Consider the following 19,387-nt stretch of genomic DNA (forward strand, 5'->3'; position numbering starts at 1 on the left):
GCACAATCGGCCATTGTTGTTGTTGTCAGCTGTGAGGGGTTTCCGCGTGGTTTGGCTTTATGAAGCAGACACGCAAACGGTTACGTCATGACGCAAACGATGACGCAATGACGCAGCACCAGTCGGACTCTGGGCAGTGTGAAAAGAGCCGGAGCTAAACCGAAGAACCGGTTCTGAACCTGAAAAGCTCTAGCACGGAGCTTGAACCGGAGTTGCGTTAGTGTGAATGAGGTATCAGGAACCCAAGTTAACAATATAAGCAGCGAAGACTCGCTTTACATGGACAGAACAAACACATCACTTAAAACAAAGTTAAGAAATCACCATCGATGACTGCATGGAAGTAGGCAACATCACAACAGCTCCCTGGAAAGCTGCTGCTCGCACCACAGCTGGCTGTGTTGCGTCACCGTGGTTTCAACCCTCCAGAGGGTTACCAACCAACTCACTGAATCTGTGTGTGTGTGTGTGAAGCCAGCTGGTGGGTGCTGAAATGAGAGATGATTAGAAATGAAAAGATAACTGCAAATGAAGTGACTGAGTGTTGATTGAATGAGTAAATGGCTGAGTGTGTGAATCTTGCTCTTGTTAGATTTCTCTGTTCTTTTAGTGTCCCATCATTGCATATTCAACTAATGATTATCATTTATTATCTTAAATAGATGGAACAATAATAGATGGATCTTCAAAATCAAATAGCATTGGGAACCTACTGGGATGTCTCCATGACTTTATAGTCTTAGTGAAGAAACAACATCGCTGTTGAAAATGTAGTTTATTCTGGTCTTTCTTTCTCTTTCTTTCTGCATATTATGTGTTTGATAAGGGGTCGATATGGTGCTAAGGGGTGGTAACACTTTCAAGTCCCCCAAAATGGTCCCATTAAGAGCCATCATGTCAACATCCAAAAAATAAGACACCTCTCAGTTTGTTACAAGTAATTGATAATAAGTGCAACATTATATCATTTCAGTTTAAAGAGCTTCCAATTGATTGGAGAGGACCGTTGCAAGTCAGCAAGTTAACCACCGTGAACTTGTTTAAGATTTGACATTGTACACTTCCAGCTAAATGTTACATCAGGTGTGAATCTGTAGAACACACTGTTCTGTTTTGTAGTTTCCACATGACAAGGCTCTGTCGTAGAGGGCGGATAAAGAACCAGGTTGTGTTAGGTCAGGTCTCTAGGGAATCTTAGGACCAGGCCAGTAGATGTACATAATGGTCAGAAAATGCTATGTATTTCCAAAGAGTAAAATACTGTATTTGAGCAAAGGAACTTGAACTTTATTGAAAATGTATCACATCTTATAAAAGGTAAACATCTGTAATACTGATCTAACATTTTTGAAACATCAGCAAATGTAGACTGTTAGGTGCTAAGAGGGCTGATCGATGTTGGCAACGCTCACTCAGCATTTCCAGAAGCCTTTGCTCATGCTGTAACTGAGACAAGACAAAAGGGGGGAGGCAGGTTGAAGAGTAGTAAGTGTGTTGATAATAGTCTCCTCGATATTGATGTCCATTAGATAAATATACAGCACCCTGAGCCTCTCAATCCCCCACCGTGCAGATTTGCGCGCAAGTACACATATCACCCGATCCCTTTCGCTTCCCACAGCGATGAGTCTAAGATTCCCAGCATTTAGCATTGATTATTAATGGAAGGTTTGCAATGAAAAGGGGGGCAGAAACTGAGCTGCTCTTTATGCACACTGGCTTTAAGAGAAACCAGGGGGTTCATGGCCAGTCTCTTCCCAGAAACCCTTCTGATGGAAAGTGCAGGGCTTACGTAAGGAATTTCTGCTTAGTGTTGTGCTGTCTGAGGGCCACGGCAACTTTTGAGGACAATGACTATGCCTTTTTTTCCCCCAGAAATTGAGTCTTGACATTGGTCTTAGCAGCTATAAGGGACACTGAGTGATGGGATGTACCTTAAGAGCACAGGGGGAATGGATTTGTGGTTGTGTGTTACAGTGAGCACCAGAACTACAATTCAAGCCTCATCATATTATGTAATGTTTTCTTAATATTTTACATCGATACAAATGTTAAGGTCATCAAACATATCATTGGGTGGTTTAAACATAATGGAAACTATATAAGCAAGAGAATGTCATAAGTAACACTGCCTCTCATTGTTTTGGGTGTAAAAAACAATTCTCGTTCCAAAAGTCGCCTTGTGTGTGGGAAGTCAAAATAGTTTACATGAAAAAAACTAGCTAAAAATCTAAAATTCGTGGTTTCGACTAGTGAAAACAAAACGGCAGGTGAGATCGTACCATTAAAACAAAAGGCTAATGTGTTCAAATATTGTTTTGCTAAATCATCCAGGAGTCAGCCCTTAAGGGAGCACTACTGCTATTAACACCTATCTGTCTTTATCCCATCACGTACAACAATAGCCTTAAACTGGTACGTGATAGAGATCCAGATGCTATTTGGTAGTTTAATCGAAAACAGAGTCATGAGACATGTTTTCCCCCGGTTCGTTTTTGTACTCATCTTCCTCTGCCCTCTTCTTTCCCTGCGGACCTAAATGTGCGTCAGCAAGTTGCTGAGCGCACCGGCCCGACCTGCTATCACTTTATCAGCTCCTGTCTCTATTCTTCTTTTAAAAAATATGAAAGAGGAGAAGTCACACATTGGTATTTAGATATTTTCTTTGACTTTGCAAGATTTGTTGTCCATGGATAGTCTTAAAATAAATGTAGTCTCAAAGGCTTTTCTATCCTGCCCAAAGTAGAATTCAGCATGAAACACTCCTTATGCATTCAAGATGAACAACTTAGAACTCATCTATTCAGTATTTGCTCTGTTCCAGATTGCTGAGTCACATGGAGCTTATTTGAGGCAGAAGTTTCTGTGTTTAGCAGGCATACGTTTGCGAGCAGATGAGGATGTGGGCTTTCTCCCGTTGGGTCTTCCGTGTCCCTTGACTGACTCAAACCTAGTGAGCAAAAATATCCACATGCCTGCGTCTTCTCCACAGCCTGAGGGAACGTAATAATGCCTTAGCTAATCCGATTAACATTAACAATTCCACAGGGGGAATCACTGCACATCTGCAGCGGACAGATAATCATTTCGCCTCAGATGTTTGTTTCTTTTTTTGTTTCTGTTTTGCCGCCTCTTATGTCTTTGGAAGACTATCTGTGTTTTGTACTGTGGACTTGGATAGACAACATTGCAGTTTGATTTTTCTGTAGCAAACATAGGTGAATGCTCTCCTTGTCTCAAGGGCAAGCTTTGTATGATGTTAGGCTCTGATGATTGTTTTTTTGAGTTATGCCAAGGATGGTTATAAAACAACAATGCAATTCACTGTTCCATCTTGTTTGAATTATTAAGGTCAAAGCAATGTATTATTTTTTTATGTATCAGGTCTGAAGTGCTTGACAAAGGCAGTGAATAAATGATACAGAAAAATAAATTATGAGCCAAGCGCTTCCTAGATTCCAAAGAAGGACAGATGAAACAACCAATGTATTTTTGTAATGCTTTTTGCATTACGTCAATGATTAGAGAGCCGTCCACTGAGAGAAGAATCAGCCACTTCCCACAACTATGTATTTCTCCAGGAATAGAGGGCCCACCATATTTGTATTTTAGGCTTCTACTCTGACATTTTGAAATGCTTCAATGCTCAAAAAGTGCTTTATTGTTCTAATACTGCCTGTGCTGCACAAGGCTTTTCACCCTCTGTCTGAAACCAGAGCCCAGTCTGCTCTGATTGGTCAACTGCTTAGATTTGTCCCACCCCTTACAATGTGTTTGGTAGTGGAAGTTAAAAATTATTCAAATGGAGGAGTTTCAGGAAGGGGGGAGTGTGTCAGAAACTCCCTCTGGGGGTAACTTTTAGCGTTTGTAGACCATTGACATGCACACTCTTTTGGTAATTGATTTTATTTGTATAACTGGAATGTGGCCGCCAATTATTCAAGCTATTTATTCTGTCTTGAAATACATAAATCATTCTAAAATGGTTCATTAGTAAATAATGTGAAGGAGCTAAGCTCTCAATTACGGGGACTCCAGCTAGGAATGGCTGAGGTACAACACACTACAAAAAAGGGCAACCCCCCCCAAAGCATAAAGGGCCCCCTTTAACTTTGTCTTTGTCCCATTGCAGGTTGGGATTCTCTACTTCCAGCCAAGTGTTTTCCGCTGCATCCTGCTGCGATGGGTCCGCCTGCTGGGTTTTGCTACCGTCTACGGGACACTGACTCTTAAGTTGTACAGGTAACACACTTCCATTACACACACATACAAAACCATTTGTCCAACGTCGTTATCCATCCCAGGAAATCGGATTACATTGACCTCTTTAAGTGCAATTACATTGTGTCTTAACCCCTTGGAAAAGGACGTATGAAGTGTCGAGGCAGCATGTTCCTCATCTAATTCATCACCGGACTACACTGCTGCACATGTTTAGGGGGAGGATTCACTGCCTCATTAGGTGGAAGAGGGAAATGCCAAGCAAAAGTAATTAAGAAGACATGGGGTGCTGTGGCCCCAAATGATCTCATATATAACGCAGAACTGAATGATAGTTGGCAAGAGACAAATGGAGAAACAAATGTGTGTGAGATCAGAGGAAGGGAAAGCACAGCTGGAGGAGGGAGAGACGAGAGAGCGGGGTATTCAGCACTGATAGTTGATAATGAGACAGGGGGTCCGCTGTATTTAAAGTAAAGCACTTGAAATTGTTCATCTGAGGGGCTTTTTGTCAGGTGAATCTGTCAAAAAAAAGTCTAATGAAGATGCGGATTAAGAGGATGTGGATAATGCGAGCCCAGTAAACCCTTAGAGGTGCCAGTTAACATATTGCACAGATCAATTTTTGATGGGGGGCTCATTAGTGGTGAGCGCAGTGGACACTTCATCAATGTGTGTGAAGGGCACAGCCTATGAATAGCAATGGCTGGTCATGTGTTGAGCACAGTTTAATTCAGAGTCACAATCCTTGTGTTTGTCTGCAGATTTAAATCTCCATACTGTTGTGTAGAAATTCCCCTGCTCCCCTGTTGTGTTGTATCAAATATAGTATCATGTACTGAGCTTATTTTTCCATTGTTAAGGTCTAGTTAAATATATACATTTGACATAAGGTTATTAAGATATTTCCATTCACCTCTTTTCACCATCTGTCTATAACGAAGGCCCAGTCAGCTCTGATTGGTTAACTGGCCTGCTCTGTTGTGATTGGTCAACCGCTAAGCGATGTCCATCCCCTAAGCATATAGTGATGTCACTATGTTACAGATGTAAACAAAAGATTCTAATCGAGGCGTTTCAGGCAGGGGGGAGTGTCTGTGGAAAATAAACTCCCTCTGCGTGAATTTGGAAATACTGGAAAGGGAAAACTCCAAAGTCATAATAAGGCCCATTTAATACAATCACCCATATGAGGTTTGCCTAATCTGCTAGCCATTTGCCAGACACTATTAGCTATTTCAATAGAACCCTGATCAACATTGTTAAATATAGTTCCTTTGCCAGCGTCATTATAATTATATTAGTTTTTGAGCCTTCTCTTCCAGTGTAAATTAAAGAAGACAATTTGAAATTACGCTATGAAGGTAGCTAACCTTTTTTTTGCACCAAATTAATTCCAAACCTTCTGTTATCTCATATATAAATTATTACTCGCGATAGTTGTAAAAAAAAATGAATGACTATTTTTTTCCTCATCCTTCATAAGTCCTTTAGTCTTGAGACACATGTCGTTGATAATAAAGCCACAAGAGGTCCTGTCATTTTAAGTTTTGGAGCAAAAGAAAAAATGACCGTCTCTTTGGTTTCAAGCTCTTGCAAACAAATTACAGGGGTTTGTCTTTGCTAGAAATAAGGCGTATCATGTTCAACAACTGTATGATGAGATGTTTCATATACAGTAAAAACCCTGATGTACAGTACAGTAACCACAGTAGGACGACACAAGAAAATAAAATGTGCCTTTCAGAAAGTTGTGCCATTCTGCCTTTCCTATGATTCTTTCATAATGTAAATGTTATTTTGTTTTAATGTTCTTAAAGTGAGCATCTCATCACCCCCCCCCCCCCNCCCCCCCTTAGGGTGTTGAAGGTGTTCCTGTCCCGTACTGCTCAGAGGATCCCCTACATGACCAGCTGGCGAGTGTTGCGTCTGCTGGGCATCATCCTACTCATCGTCTGCTGGTTCCTGGTGGCTTGGACATCTGCTGTCTGTCAGAACCCGGACAGGAAGTTGGCTCTCATCGACGTGGGCTACACGCCCGATGGGCTGCAGTTCAGCATGTGCCTGCTGGATCGCTGGGACTACATGATGGCTGTCGGTAAGCCCTGCTACTGACCTCTGCCTCCACAGGGTGATGTACATTGATTTATGGAACACTGAACTCTGTGTGTTAGGGGCAAAGTGAGAAGACAGGGGTTATTCGCGGGATTCATGGAATAAAATCAGGAGGCAATTTGTTTGGTGTGATAGCATTTGGAGGTCAAAGAAAGTCAGAGGTGGGAAGTAGTGGAGTACTGTACTTAAGTACATTTTTCTGGTAGCAGTACTTTACCCCACTACTTGTTTTTCTGATGGCTTTTTACTTTTACTTCTTACACTTTTAACACAAATACCTGTACTTTTACTTCTTACTTTTTCAAAACAGGCTCGTTACTTTAGTTTTAATCTGTGTTTGGCGACGTGATCATTATTATTTAGATTCATTGCGTCTGAATGAAAACGTTGTAATTTTGCCGTTGTTCAGCATCAAAACATTAATTAGCTAACAATGACATTATTGTTGTATTAATATAAAGTGAGGTCAGTTACTCTATAAAACAGATGGTAGTTATGGGTACTTTTTACTTAAAGTGGACCTATTATGCTATATTTGAAAAATATATTGTAGGGCCATACCTATACAAAACATGTCTGAAGTTTTTTGCTTAAAATACCAAACAGATCACCCATTGTAGCCATGCCTCATACTGCTCATTCCCCTCTATTACAGCCCTGTTCCAAACAGGCTGATTCTGCTTTAAATGGAACGGCTACTGCTAGCCACGCCCTTTTGTAGCGTCATGCAGCTTTCCCCTGCTAAGAGAGTTTTCTACGGGGAGAAACTCAGCTAAACGCTGCGGTGATTAAATGCCATATCCCATATTATGCTCCCAACCACTTCAAGCATTATTTCTGAAACAGTATGGAGCTCAAACCTTTCTCTCTCGCAGGGTTTACGTTACACATATTCTCTCCAGTTAGCCTACAGCGTTAGCTCCATGGTTAGCTCTGAGTGTTAGCATGCTTGCTAATGTAAACACAGAGCATATTACTCCCAAAACAAGCCGTGCATTGTTTCTGATACAGCACATAGCTTGACATGCGCCTTATGCCATTATATGTATTATATATAACAACTTTACTCTAAGTGCCTCCTGCAGACATCCTGCTGAATACACAGACACACAGCTGCGAGAGGGGATTCAGCTAGACACGGAGACGATAGGTTGGGATGTGTCACGTGTGCCAGAGACGATAGGTTGGGACATGTCACGTGTACCGGAGATGATAGGTTGGGACGTGTCATGTCGGCCGGATGTCGCCAATGACGTAATAGGAGAACAAATTCTGGATCTGCTTGTTGTCTTTTTTATTTTTTTAGAGATGTGGGTATGGATGAAAAGAGAAAGGGTTTTGTTTTCGGAGACTTTGTGAGTTCCCTGACACACCGGGGACACATTTATGTATAAAAGACATCAAAAAGTGCTTTTTGCATAATAGGTCCCCTTTAAGTACATTTCGAAGCCCTTACTTTTTTCACTTTTACTTGGGTAAAGAAGTTTAGTCAGTACTTTACTTTTACCAGAGTAATTTTAAACATGAGTACCTGTACTTCTACTTGAGCAAAGGATGTATTTACTTTTGCCATCTCTGAAGAAAGTGAGGAAGATAGGTTGGGTGGGGAAAACAGTTTGTCTCCATTTACATTAGTGAAATGCTCATTTGTTTTCCAAAAGTAGACATTATTCCTCTCAGACAGGGCTTCATTTTTGGACATATTCCTGTGGTGCAGAGGGCAACCAGCAGCCTATAAAGGTAGCTGAGAAATCAAACAATCTCAGAGGGGGGGCAGCATCTTGCCTTGAGGAAATCTGCATGCTGTTTTACATCTGCTGACTCAGGCTTGAATGAGTCAAAACCATGGTCCTTTCTTACTTCAGGGAAAACAGATGGACCTCCAGCAGAGTCAACATGCTGTGATACTGTATACTGAATGCACATTTTCATTTGGATTATAAGTGGGTAAAAATAGGGAGGCGCGAGTCAGCTCTGACGTCATCTACATAGTGTAAGGCTCATAAATTAAAAACACACACACCACTCGCATGCAATACAATAAGAAAACTACCTTCATTCCAATCAGGATTTATTATTTAGCCAAAGCAATCATATATAAACTGCAGTTTCAGCATCACAGAGGTGTTTGTTAAATCTGGAATATTAGATAGCATTTAATTACATTTCTCTCAAATTCTTGCCGACTCTACAGCATTGTTTTATATATGCACTGTGAAAGTTTCCTTTTGGTCAAGTTGTTTATTCTTTGTACAATAATGTCATAAGGCACCATTCATTAAGGCATGTTTCCCTTATTGGAAAGATGATAATGAAGGAGGAAAGACAGATTTCTTCTCTTTCTTTAAAAAAATCTGAATCTGTAACCCATATTGGCAGACGCACTGCAGATCTACTTTCATTCAATTTAGATATTTAGATATTTTGTCCTTCTCATGCCGTCACAAATAACACATTCAATTTCATCTAATGCTATCTATTGTTCCTGTTGTGAGGAATAACGTTTGTGTGAATCATTCCCAGTAGTTCAAGCACACAACACAATAAATGTGAAAATAATGGCAACAGGTTTTCATGGAAAAAGCTCCGTGTTTATTGCTGTGGAGTTTGCTACCTAGGTGACGTTACATGGGGTTGCCATGGAGGTGCATAGGGATTCATTTATTGTCCAGAGAATACATCCAAAGCTGTTACGAATGAGTATGATAGCCTTTGTTAAACCAGACCTTTTCTTACCTGTGTTGTACAACAGCTTGCACTAGCTCAATGAGAGCACTGAACTGTGAAGTGTCTGATTCGTTGTTGTATGTTACTTTATGTTTGGGCCTACGAAGCCTGTCAAATGCATTAAATGTATTTTTTCAATGTGTTCACGACATATTTTTCTATCTTGCTTTACAGCTGAGTTCCTCTTCCTGCTGTGGGCAGTATATCTGTGTTATGCTGTGAGGACGGTGCCCTCTGCATTCCACGAACCTCGCTACATGGCCATCGCTGTTCACAACGAACTTGTCCTGACGGCAATATTCTATGTCATCAGGTGAGAATTCTCCCTCCCTGTCATTCAGATTTGCTTAGCGCATATATGTGGTGGCATGAATATAAGATAGGTATCTCTATCTATCTAACAAAAACATTACATTCATTTGAATTCCTGGCACTATCTTTATATTCTGGTGCGGTGATCTCCGCCCCTCTGGGGATAAGAGGAAGATAAAACAACCATTATCAGGAACAAAAGCCTCTTCATCAACATACAGATGCTGTCACTTACATTCACAACATGTGCCACATTTACTAGCTCCATATTTTATATTATAGTCTTTGATTGCCCTCCACTGCTGTCATTTTGACATTTATGTCCTCCAGTAGATTGTCTAATTTCCATCACATGCGGGCTACCGCTCGACCCCTCTGTTCATCTAGGGTTTTTTATTATTGTGGTGAAATCTCCCCCCTCCCTCCAGTGTACACGTCAAATAGCTGCACCGTGCAGTTTATAAATTAGACGTTTTAGCTGACACCACCACAGCCAATCCTAGCTGGAGTCCCCCTAATTGAGAGCTTAGCTCCATCACATTATTCACTAATGAACCATTTCAGAATATATTATGTATTTCAAGACAGAATAAATAGCTTCAATTATTGTCAGCCACATTCCAGTTATAAAAATAAAATCAATTACCAAGAAAGTCTGCATCATTGACGTATATTTGACAGTTTCTCTGGATAAATCTGAGACTTTTTAACAGTTTTGATGGTATTTAAACATCTGGCGCTTTGTGATTATTTTGCCAACCTCTTTAATCGGCCACTACAGCCTTGTTGTGAGGCTTTGCTATGCGGAAAATGGCCCAATAAGACCCCTTATAAATTGGAAAGCTGCCTGGTTTGCTAGTTATTCCAACTGGCTGCCACCAGAGACCACAGCGTACATAGGGGTTTGTTAAAGGCATCTGGCAGCCATTTTTGTTACTCACAAAACCTGCTATTTGATCCCTCAGTGACCAGTTACAGCTCAGGCTTCTTTGTTTGATGTGATAGTCATCAGGTTTTAGCCAGGTCCAGGTGTAAGTGGGAGAAACTGAAGGGAACATAATAGCTTGAGGTCGAATCGTGAGTGATGGGGAGTGTTTCAGTAAAGCGCTGGCTGCGAGCAGACAGCATGCCAAGATTATTAAATCCTCATCTGCACCGAAACTCCTTACAAAACATGAATGAGGGATGACTTCAAAGCTTTTGGACATTTCATCTGCTGGACCTTTGCCTTCATTCATCCCTCACAGCTATAACCACATTACTGTTTGTTAATTAGCCATTTACCAACTAACCACTGTAATGATAATGCTAGATGACATTTGCTTGGAGAGAAGCACCCTGGTGGTATATGGAATCATTATCTGACAGGACATACCTTCATGTCTTTGCCGTGCATGTGGTATCACATTGCAAAAAGCCTGTTCTAAATAAAAGGCTGACTATTATTTTTCCGTGTTATTATCTCATTTTACACCAACTGCTGCAACACAGTCAGCCCAGTGTCTTATTGTCTGAAAATGGTTGAATCTTGTGACCAGATCAAGGTCATTCCCCCTTATTGTGAAACCAATTTCGAAAAAGGAGGAAAATATTGTGTCCTTGCCAGCATAAGGATCACCCAAGTGGAACATTATATGAGGCAGTGGAACTGACGCCTAGACAGACAGTGTATAAATCTACTTTGGCTGAAAACACATTAAGACTGCTGGTCTCCGTCTCTGCCGGCTCCATCTGTATCTAAGAGGTTTACTTCAAACACAGTAACGAGTATGAATATCATAGGATAATTTAGTTATTATTGACTGCCTTTAGTGTATGTACATTTAGAATTTGACAAGGCACTCTTGTATAGATGTTAAAGATCTGTTTAATAACAAGACTAGTGCCCGGAACAACAGATATTAAACTAATAATGAACACTAGGAATTCGAGCAGCTTGATTGATGAATCTGCATGCATTATCATTATTATGAATACTTTACTATTACTAATAGTAATTGCATGTACAGACAGTCAAATAAATTGGCTATATGTCTGGGTATCACTGCTCTTGAATTAATATTAAACTAGATTCATTCTCTCCCTCTTGTCTGTTTTTCACATCCTGAATATCTTTCCTCTTTGTTTTCATTTGACAGGTTCACTCTAGCTCCAGAGCTCCATCCAGACTGGATGCTGTTACTGTTCTTCACCCACACACACTTAACTGTTACAGTAACACTGGGTCTGCTACTCATCCCAAAGGTAATCATCACATTTAAAAATGTATCATTCTTACCTTACATGTCTTTTTTATTAACTATTTTTGTTTTAATCCAGTTCAAGGATCAAGCTCAAAAGAGATTGTATTTTTACATTCTTGTCAACAAATCTTATGACAAGAGAAAAATGAATTGTTATGATCCAAGTACGTTTTGTCTGTGTATCTGAAGCCTGATATATATTGTACATTTCTGTGGCATAGACCTTTATTGTTATCCAAAAACACCTCACTGAGCTACACAAAAGGTGACATTCCCAGCTGTTTTAGGAAACTACTTTGTCTTTTTATTGAATTAAGCTGTATATGTGAGACATATTTTAAAGATTTTCCATAGTTACCAATGGATTTTGGGGTGGGGAAGAGAAAGGCATGGAAAGTCAGGAGGGATTGAGAAGCAAACTAAAACATTGATGGCTCTGAAATGAGTGTTACAAACAATGCTGTTCCTCTTTATGCCACACCATCAGTTCCTGTTTGCTGGCACCCACATGAGAGATGATATAGCCTCCGAGGCGTATGAGGACGAGATGGACATGGGTCGTTCGGGGTCGTATCTGAACAGCAGCATAACATCGGCATGGAGCGAACACAGTCTTGATCCTGAAGACATCCGGGTATGAAGTGCTTCCTATAACCTTTCATTCTCCATTGTATAACCTGGTGACAACCTTTCCAGAAATACTGAGCAATGGTAGTTTTTTATTGCAGACACCAGACGAAATGGGCCATCTCAGTTCTATTAATGGCTGTGGCGTAAGGTCTTGCGACAGTCATTGGGAAAAACGTACCAACGTGAGCAGAGATTTCTGTTTGTCTGTTAGAGCTGAAGAAGTCTCTCTACCAAAAGATTTGGGCAAGCTTATTCAGCAGAAGGCATTCATTGTGTCAGATCGAAATACAGACAGAAATACCATAAAATAAAGACCTGAGCTTCGAGGCTGTTTCAGACCTAACATTAAAACACTCCGTTTCCTATTTTGATGCTGTCCGAAACTGTCCTGTCTTTGCTTTTTATCAGCACGCATGTGATATTCCGTAGTATATATTTTAACCGTTTTTAGTCAAGTCTCCTGAATTTGTACTGCATGTCTCTGTGCAGTAGAATGCTTTTTTGTAACAGTGCTTTGATTAGAAATATCAATTTTTTTATGAATGCACTTCTTTGCAATCTAAACTGCCAACTAATCACCTTGTTTCTGTCTTTCCCCCCTTGATTTGTTCTAAATATGTAGGAGGAGTTGAAGAAACTCTACTCCCAGCTGGAGATTTACAAGAGGAAAAAGATGCTAGCAAACAACCCTCATCTCCAGAAGAAACGTAGTTCCAAAAAAGGGTTGGGTCGTTCGCTGATGAGACGCATAACTGAGATTCCGGAATCGGTGCACCGGCAGTGCAGCCGTGAAGACAAGGATGCTGGAGAACATGGGAGCAACCGTAACAGCATTTGCATGTTGAAGAAGAACCCCTTTGATCAGACTCACCCAGGAAAGCCGGCAAAGGAGGAGACGCTTAAGAACAAGGTTTTCTCCCTCAAGAAGTCCCACAGCAGTTACGACCATGTCCGTGACCAGAGTGAAGACTCCAGCAGCTCAGCAACAGACAAGATGGAGGTTACTCCGACTGAAGGCTCTCTCTTGGACACACTTATTGGCAAGAAGCTGGTCAAGAAGAAGTCCAGTGAGAATGTAGGGGTCACCAGTGAATCTACAGAATCGGTTCCTTTGGTCTGCAAGTCAGCTAGCGCCCATAACCTCAGCGCAGACAAGAAACCGATTCATCCCAGAGCCTCCATGCTTCAGAAGTCCCTCAGTGTCATCGCCAGTGCCAAAGAGAAGACTTTGGGCTTGACAGGAAAGACCCAGAGTGCAGAGGACAGCAATAAGAAGAGTCAGCCGAAGAGCAAAGAGACGAGGGCCAATGCAGATCCGGAGAATGAATTCCAACCCAAGATGATTATCAGCCAGTCAGTTGAGTGCAAACAGACTGCGTCATTGGGTAGGATCATGAAACAGCCAGTGAGCGGTAGCCAGCCTACAATCTGCTCTGATCCAATCACGGGAAAAGACCTCTGTGATCTCTCAGAGGTTTGTCCCTGGGAACTGGAGGATCTCCCAACGCCGTCTGAAAACAAGGTCCAAAAGCATGTATCCATCGCGCCAGATGAAACCACAACTGTTCACGGAGGGAGCACCAAGGGAGGAAAATCTCAGCAGCAGAAACAGAAAGCTTCTGATCAACCTCCATCGAGTGGCAGTCATTCAAAGGAAATTCCAAAGACGACCGCTGTACGAGCAGAGATATGTCCATGGGAAGATGGAGGTGAAAGTCAAGGTAGTCAAGTAGAATGCTCAAATCCACAAACAAACATTCAGGCAAGCAAACTTGCTCAGACCCAACCGCCTCATTCAACAGAGAGTTCCAAAACACATCGGGTAGACGTTTGTCCATGGGACGTTGAGGAGGCCCAAAAGAAAACTGAGTCAGCTTTTTCTCCAGATGTAACAACACAAAGAAAAGGCACCTCTCCTGTGGAAGGTAAAAGAAGAAGTACTCTTTTAGATCCATCCAAAACAGGAGACTCGCTGCAGCCACTATCTGCAAAAGCAGATGTCTGTCCCTGGGACTATGAAAGCACTGCAGTATCTCCAAGTTCTGAGAGGACACCCAGTCCGTCTCAAGCATCCAAAACCAGGGAATCCCCATCAAAAAAGAAGGGTACCCCTTCCACAAGAACAGTTGAGAAAGAGAAATCAAAAGACGCTGATATTGAGAAAAGTAGAACAAAAGCTAAGGACAAGAGTAAATCTTCAGAGAAACAAACAAGCCAACAAAAAATGGCTGCGGTATGCCCATGGGATGTGGAGAGTCATCAGGATGTTCCGGCGGTAGAAAAAAGGAAGAGTGCAAATGTAGGGACGGCCAAAGCAAAGCCAGTTGAAGTCTGTCCATGGGATTTTGAAGCTTCATTAGATAAAAAAGATACAGACAAAAGTGCTTCTCCCATGAAACAGAGCAATCCCAGTCCTAAAGGCGGTGTTGTAAGTGCTCAAAAGGCAGATGTTTGTCCCTGGGACTTTGACGATAGCACATCAAGCAAGAAGGCATGACCTTAATGGACTATTAAAATGATAGTTATTGATGTATACTTTTTTCACTCTGAAATTGTTAAGTGCGGTGACTTGGAAGAAAAGTTCAAGATCAAGTTCCACGAGTTGCCTTCCTTTATGAGTTTTTTTCCTCTTTTACCTATTTTGAAAATAAGTAAAATGTAAAAAAACAATAAAGTCATGACAAGCATTCCAGATTATTACAGGAAGATCCTGAGGATAAATCTTAGACTAATTATGCAACTTTTGATTCAGCCTTTTCACTTCATTAGCAATGTTGAAAATCTGCATATATCATGTTCTCTATTCGGTCAACAATTCTTGGTGGTTGTTTTGTGCATTATCATCATCACTTATTGGACTAAGATATGACATGATCTGTAGGGGGAAAAGAAGTATGACATTAAGGTTGATGTACAAAACAGCAAAAGTGAAAGCCAAAGAATAAGGAAACAATTGCAAAGAGCGTTATTGGTCTGTCGGCGATAAAGTTAAATTATTATTTTGTGTCCACTCCTTGGCACAGAGGGAGGGACTCCCAGGATATAAAACAGTATATAGCACTTTAGCCAACCTAAATTGAGAACTGAAGGTGTTCTTTTTGTACATTTTGTCTTCTTATTTTCAACTTCATGGCATGATGTCACATACCGACCAAACTTAGTTTTTATTTAGATCTATTTAATTGTAGTTCTCAGCAGATTAAATTGCTTCCAAGTCTGCAGAGATGTACTGTATGTGCCTAACTAACTAGCATTGTCTTGTACCAGTCTGAAGCGAAGCAAAATACTTCTTCTTCTTCAGCACTTTGTGACCGTGAATTATATAAACAGCATGCACAGCCAAGTGTTGAGACTAGTTGGACCCTTCTGGTTTGTCAACTAAAGCAGTTTATATGTTGAGAAATATATAATGGTTTGTTTTTTTATATACCAGAGGCACTCCTTTTACTGCTTTCCTATTTCCAGACGCTCATTCAGGATGGTGGAGATTATATGAGAGCAGCATTAACATGAATGTGTGTCAAAATGGCTCATATGTACACTGTAAAAAGTAGGGATAGAAATACTGGGGCAATACTGAGGGAACAATTTGCACCAGCTTTGTTTATGAATCCAGCATGGATCATTTTGTTGGCTTGAACCAAGTATGTGTGTTTGTGTGTGGACACAATATCATGCATTTATAGTGTAAATGTAATTCTGTAGCTAAACCTCTGATGTCTCATACAAGAAGAAGCTTTAACTCACTAAAAACCCAAAAATGAAATGGTTTTCTAAACGGTAATTAACATATTTTACCATTTAATTTCACCAACAGCAAGTAAAGCTACTGCTTTGAAGGGTAATAGTGGTTTATTATAACTTGGGTTTTATTTTCCTAATTATGGCCATCATTCCAACCAAACATTTTGAGACCTGGAACAGGTCAGTGATGTAGCCTTGTTTCCAGATTTTAGCTTTTACTTTGTCATAATTACCAAAATAAAACCCAATCTTTTGGAGATCAAAACTATCCTTTGATATTTTAAGATAAAATATAAATAAACGACCATTATACAATGGCGATAACAAGCACTACACTGCCATCAGTTTTTTATTTGCATTTCTGTACGGAAATCGAATGCATGCTCTTCCCAGTTTAATTCAGGTTTGTTGATTAGTTGAGATGACCTTTTAGAATTAGGTTTAGCAATGCGGCATCAACTAATAATCTGACTAAACCTTTTGAGGACTTTAATTTATTTAATGTTTTGTATCAAAATGTCTAAATATTCATCACGCACTATCCACGTGAAAAAAAGAATCTCCCACTTAAATTTGAAATGACCGTTGAACATTTGCTAATAATTGCAACCTTGCAAAAAAACATATATCAATAGCATCCACGGTATTTTGTGAGAAATACATGGTAACACTGAATGTTGTCACTGATTGTAATTATCTATAATTGCTGTCAAATTCCTTAATATCCAAGCTCTGTAGTATGGGATTTAAAAAACAAGTCATATTTGATAAAACATACTGTAGGTCTTCAATTGCTTCATTTCTTTGGCACAAACAAAAAATAGAACAGTGAAAATTATATTTTTGAATCTAATTTTGTTCTACAGTTTACCTCTATCAACATGATGTAGATGCTATGACATACATCTCTGAAAGATTACCCATTGACCTATTGGGGTGTCATCTGAAATATTTCAAATGTGTAGTGTTTGCCTTACAGCGTGAGATTTGTCATCCCCCCTTGAGCTCCTATAGGAACGGTGTCTGAGAAGAACTGTCAACGTGCATGGATTGATTGTAATGATTTGATGGATCTATGTGATATTTATCAGCCAGATGTTACGCGTCATCCATCATATGCATTGTGGTAGTAGATGCAGGGCCATACCAAGAGACCTTGTGTGACAAGAACGACATTTCAAAAGCCTTTTCTTTTTTTTAAGTCACTTTGGAATCACTGCCGCGTTGGATCTTTACTGCCCTGGTGATGGACAATACGCTGTATATTTTTATCCTTGTAGGAAAGCTATTTGAAATGAGAAGATGTGTTTATTTCTTGATATTCATTTTGAAGACGACTTTAAATGAGCTCAAACAGGCTTTAAAACAACCATGATTTTCATGAAATTCTAATATTTGTTGGTAATTTGTATGACGACAAAAGACGGTATTTTTTTTCTCCATTTAAAAATGTACTTTTCAAGGCATTTATTGATTAACTTTACACACTGGGCCCATGAGATTTCCAGATTAGAGCTGGAGCACAAGAAACACAATAACACTTGTACTGTCTTAGAGCAGAAGATAATAATATCCAACAATTTCACTGTGTAATACATCATATTACAATCAGTCTTCTTTGCTGTCCCATTTACATAATTCCAGTATGCTTCCTTGAGCATTCCTCAGTTCAGTCAGTCTATGTATACTTACTTGTGTATACATAACCAGTGTACGTTACTCTGGAAATTATCGTCGTCTTTTGGCTGTATCATATGAATCCTTGAAAGTATGAACCTCAAATGGAGCCATTTGTCTTGTACCATCTTAAGATATTGGGAAAGTCCTGTAGCTCTTTGTCCACCAATCAGATCCTTTACCATTGTTGGCTAGCTGATTTCATTTAAACCTGACTTCTCCTCTCTTGTGACCAACCCGATGGCAACACAACTACTATTGCTACTACTACTACTACTATTCAATGCCGTAACGTCGTAAATCTTGCTCTTGTGGCTTCTGCATGAATTGAAGAAAAAATAAATAATAGGACCGATGTTTCACTGCCCTTGATAGAACAAAAAAGAAAAAAAATTGATCTTTTATGGACTGTTACAAGTTGTATAGTGAGTGATACTGTCCCTAACCCACTGTATTATGTGCTTGTTATAACTATTGCTCTATGACAAGCTTATAGCATCAATATATGGGAACATTTGGTAGATTTATATTGTGTTATATTGTGATAGCATGTACATAAAAGATACCTCCTCTGCAATAAATATTTATATGAAAATTAAGCGTGTGCTCAAGTGTGTTTCTGAATCTTCTACTGCACTTCAAGATCATATACAATCCTTTGTCCACGTCCCTACTCCCGAGGGAAGTTGATACAAGACACTCCCATGATGCATTTGTGCTTTGTAATCATCCTTGTCATCCCTTGTGTTTGCTTATTCCTCATGTAGACATGCCGTTAGAGAAACCATGGCCTTTAAAAGCCTCATGCATCATGACCACTTAAGGTTATGTGCTTCTTGGCGACTGTCCTGAAATGCTTTTATGGCTTGATGTGTTTTTTTGGACAGAGATCAATGGACGCTGTGCAGGAAGCGAGAGATACAAGATGGTATCAAATGCTGACTCCAGACCCCTGCAGAAAAACTGAAGCTATTTTCCAATCCCAAAATAATGATTGGCCACGATTAAGTAATGTTTCCCTCTGAGCCAAAGGGAAAAATCGTTTCTTGCTCTATTAATACTATTCAAACCTCATATATTCTGCATAATGAGCAATGCATAAAACTGACAGTGTCTACACAACTAGACTAGTGTCACAACTACTTTTGTCTCTATGAATAGGGCTGTGATGCAGCCAAATAACATTGCAAAATATTATTTTGAAAAGCAAACATGTTAGCATTGATTCCTGTTTACAAGAGCACTTTCGGAGCCGTTGAAATAAATAGAAGATCAATGCAGGCTGCTGCATGGAACTGAAATAGAGAAAACGTCAGAGAAGAAAACACATGAGAAATAACCTGTGACGGGCAGATACGGAAACTATTGATGTCCCATTTGATATTCATTACAGTTAAAAAAGCAGTCTTTCCATAAAGAAATATATGACCGTTAAAGTAACTATAAAACATTGACTTTGTTTTACAATAACAGGCTTTTTTAGTGATTAAACTAAGAGAACAATCAGCTGAGTCAGTGGCTTTTCAGAGCTTTATAGTGAGTTTCAAGTCATTATTTAGCTGTCCAGCCCACAACATTGTTTTAGTTCATTATTATTACTCTAACAGAGGTTGTTTTTAGGGGAAAAGTTCATAAAACCCTTCGCACACAGTCAAATGTATTTGACTGACACGGTTAGAGACTAGCTGGTAAACATTATGTTGATCACTTAGCCAGAC

General features: G+C 40.0%; 1 protein-coding gene across 1 annotated transcript; it reads left to right on the forward strand.

Moving 5' to 3' along the window:
- The first annotated feature begins 4,044 nt into the window (after positions 1–4,044).
- gpr158a (G protein-coupled receptor 158a) lies at positions 4,045–18,261 on the forward strand. Its single transcript, XM_010767616.1, has 8 exons — positions 4,045–4,053; positions 4,133–4,242; positions 6,081–6,319; positions 9,238–9,376; positions 11,514–11,619; positions 12,106–12,252; positions 12,347–12,430; positions 12,871–18,261. Exons 1-8 carry the CDS (start codon positions 4,045–4,047, stop codon positions 14,743–14,745), a joined length of 2,709 nt encoding a protein of 902 aa, XP_010765918.1. The 3' UTR covers positions 14,746–18,261.
- The last annotated feature ends 1,126 nt before the right edge of the window (positions 18,262–19,387 follow it).

Source organism: Notothenia coriiceps, unplaced genomic scaffold (genome assembly GCF_000735185.1).
Source record: "Notothenia coriiceps isolate Sejong01 unplaced genomic scaffold, NC01 NC01_scaffold00004486, whole genome shotgun sequence".
Taxonomy (NCBI): Eukaryota; Metazoa; Chordata; class Actinopteri; order Perciformes; family Nototheniidae; genus Notothenia; species Notothenia coriiceps.

What these genes read in the sequence shown, in the direction of transcription:
- gpr158a (XM_010767616.1), top strand. An exon ending in GGACTACATGATGGCTGTCG is followed by an intron (nt 6,320 to 9,237) that starts GTAAGCCCTGCT and finishes CTTGCTTTACAG; the next exon opens with CTGAGTTCCTCTTCCTGCTG. An exon ending in TTGATCCTGAAGACATCCGG is followed by an intron (nt 12,253 to 12,346) that starts GTATGAAGTGCT and finishes TTTTTATTGCAG; the next exon opens with ACACCAGACGAAATGGGCCA.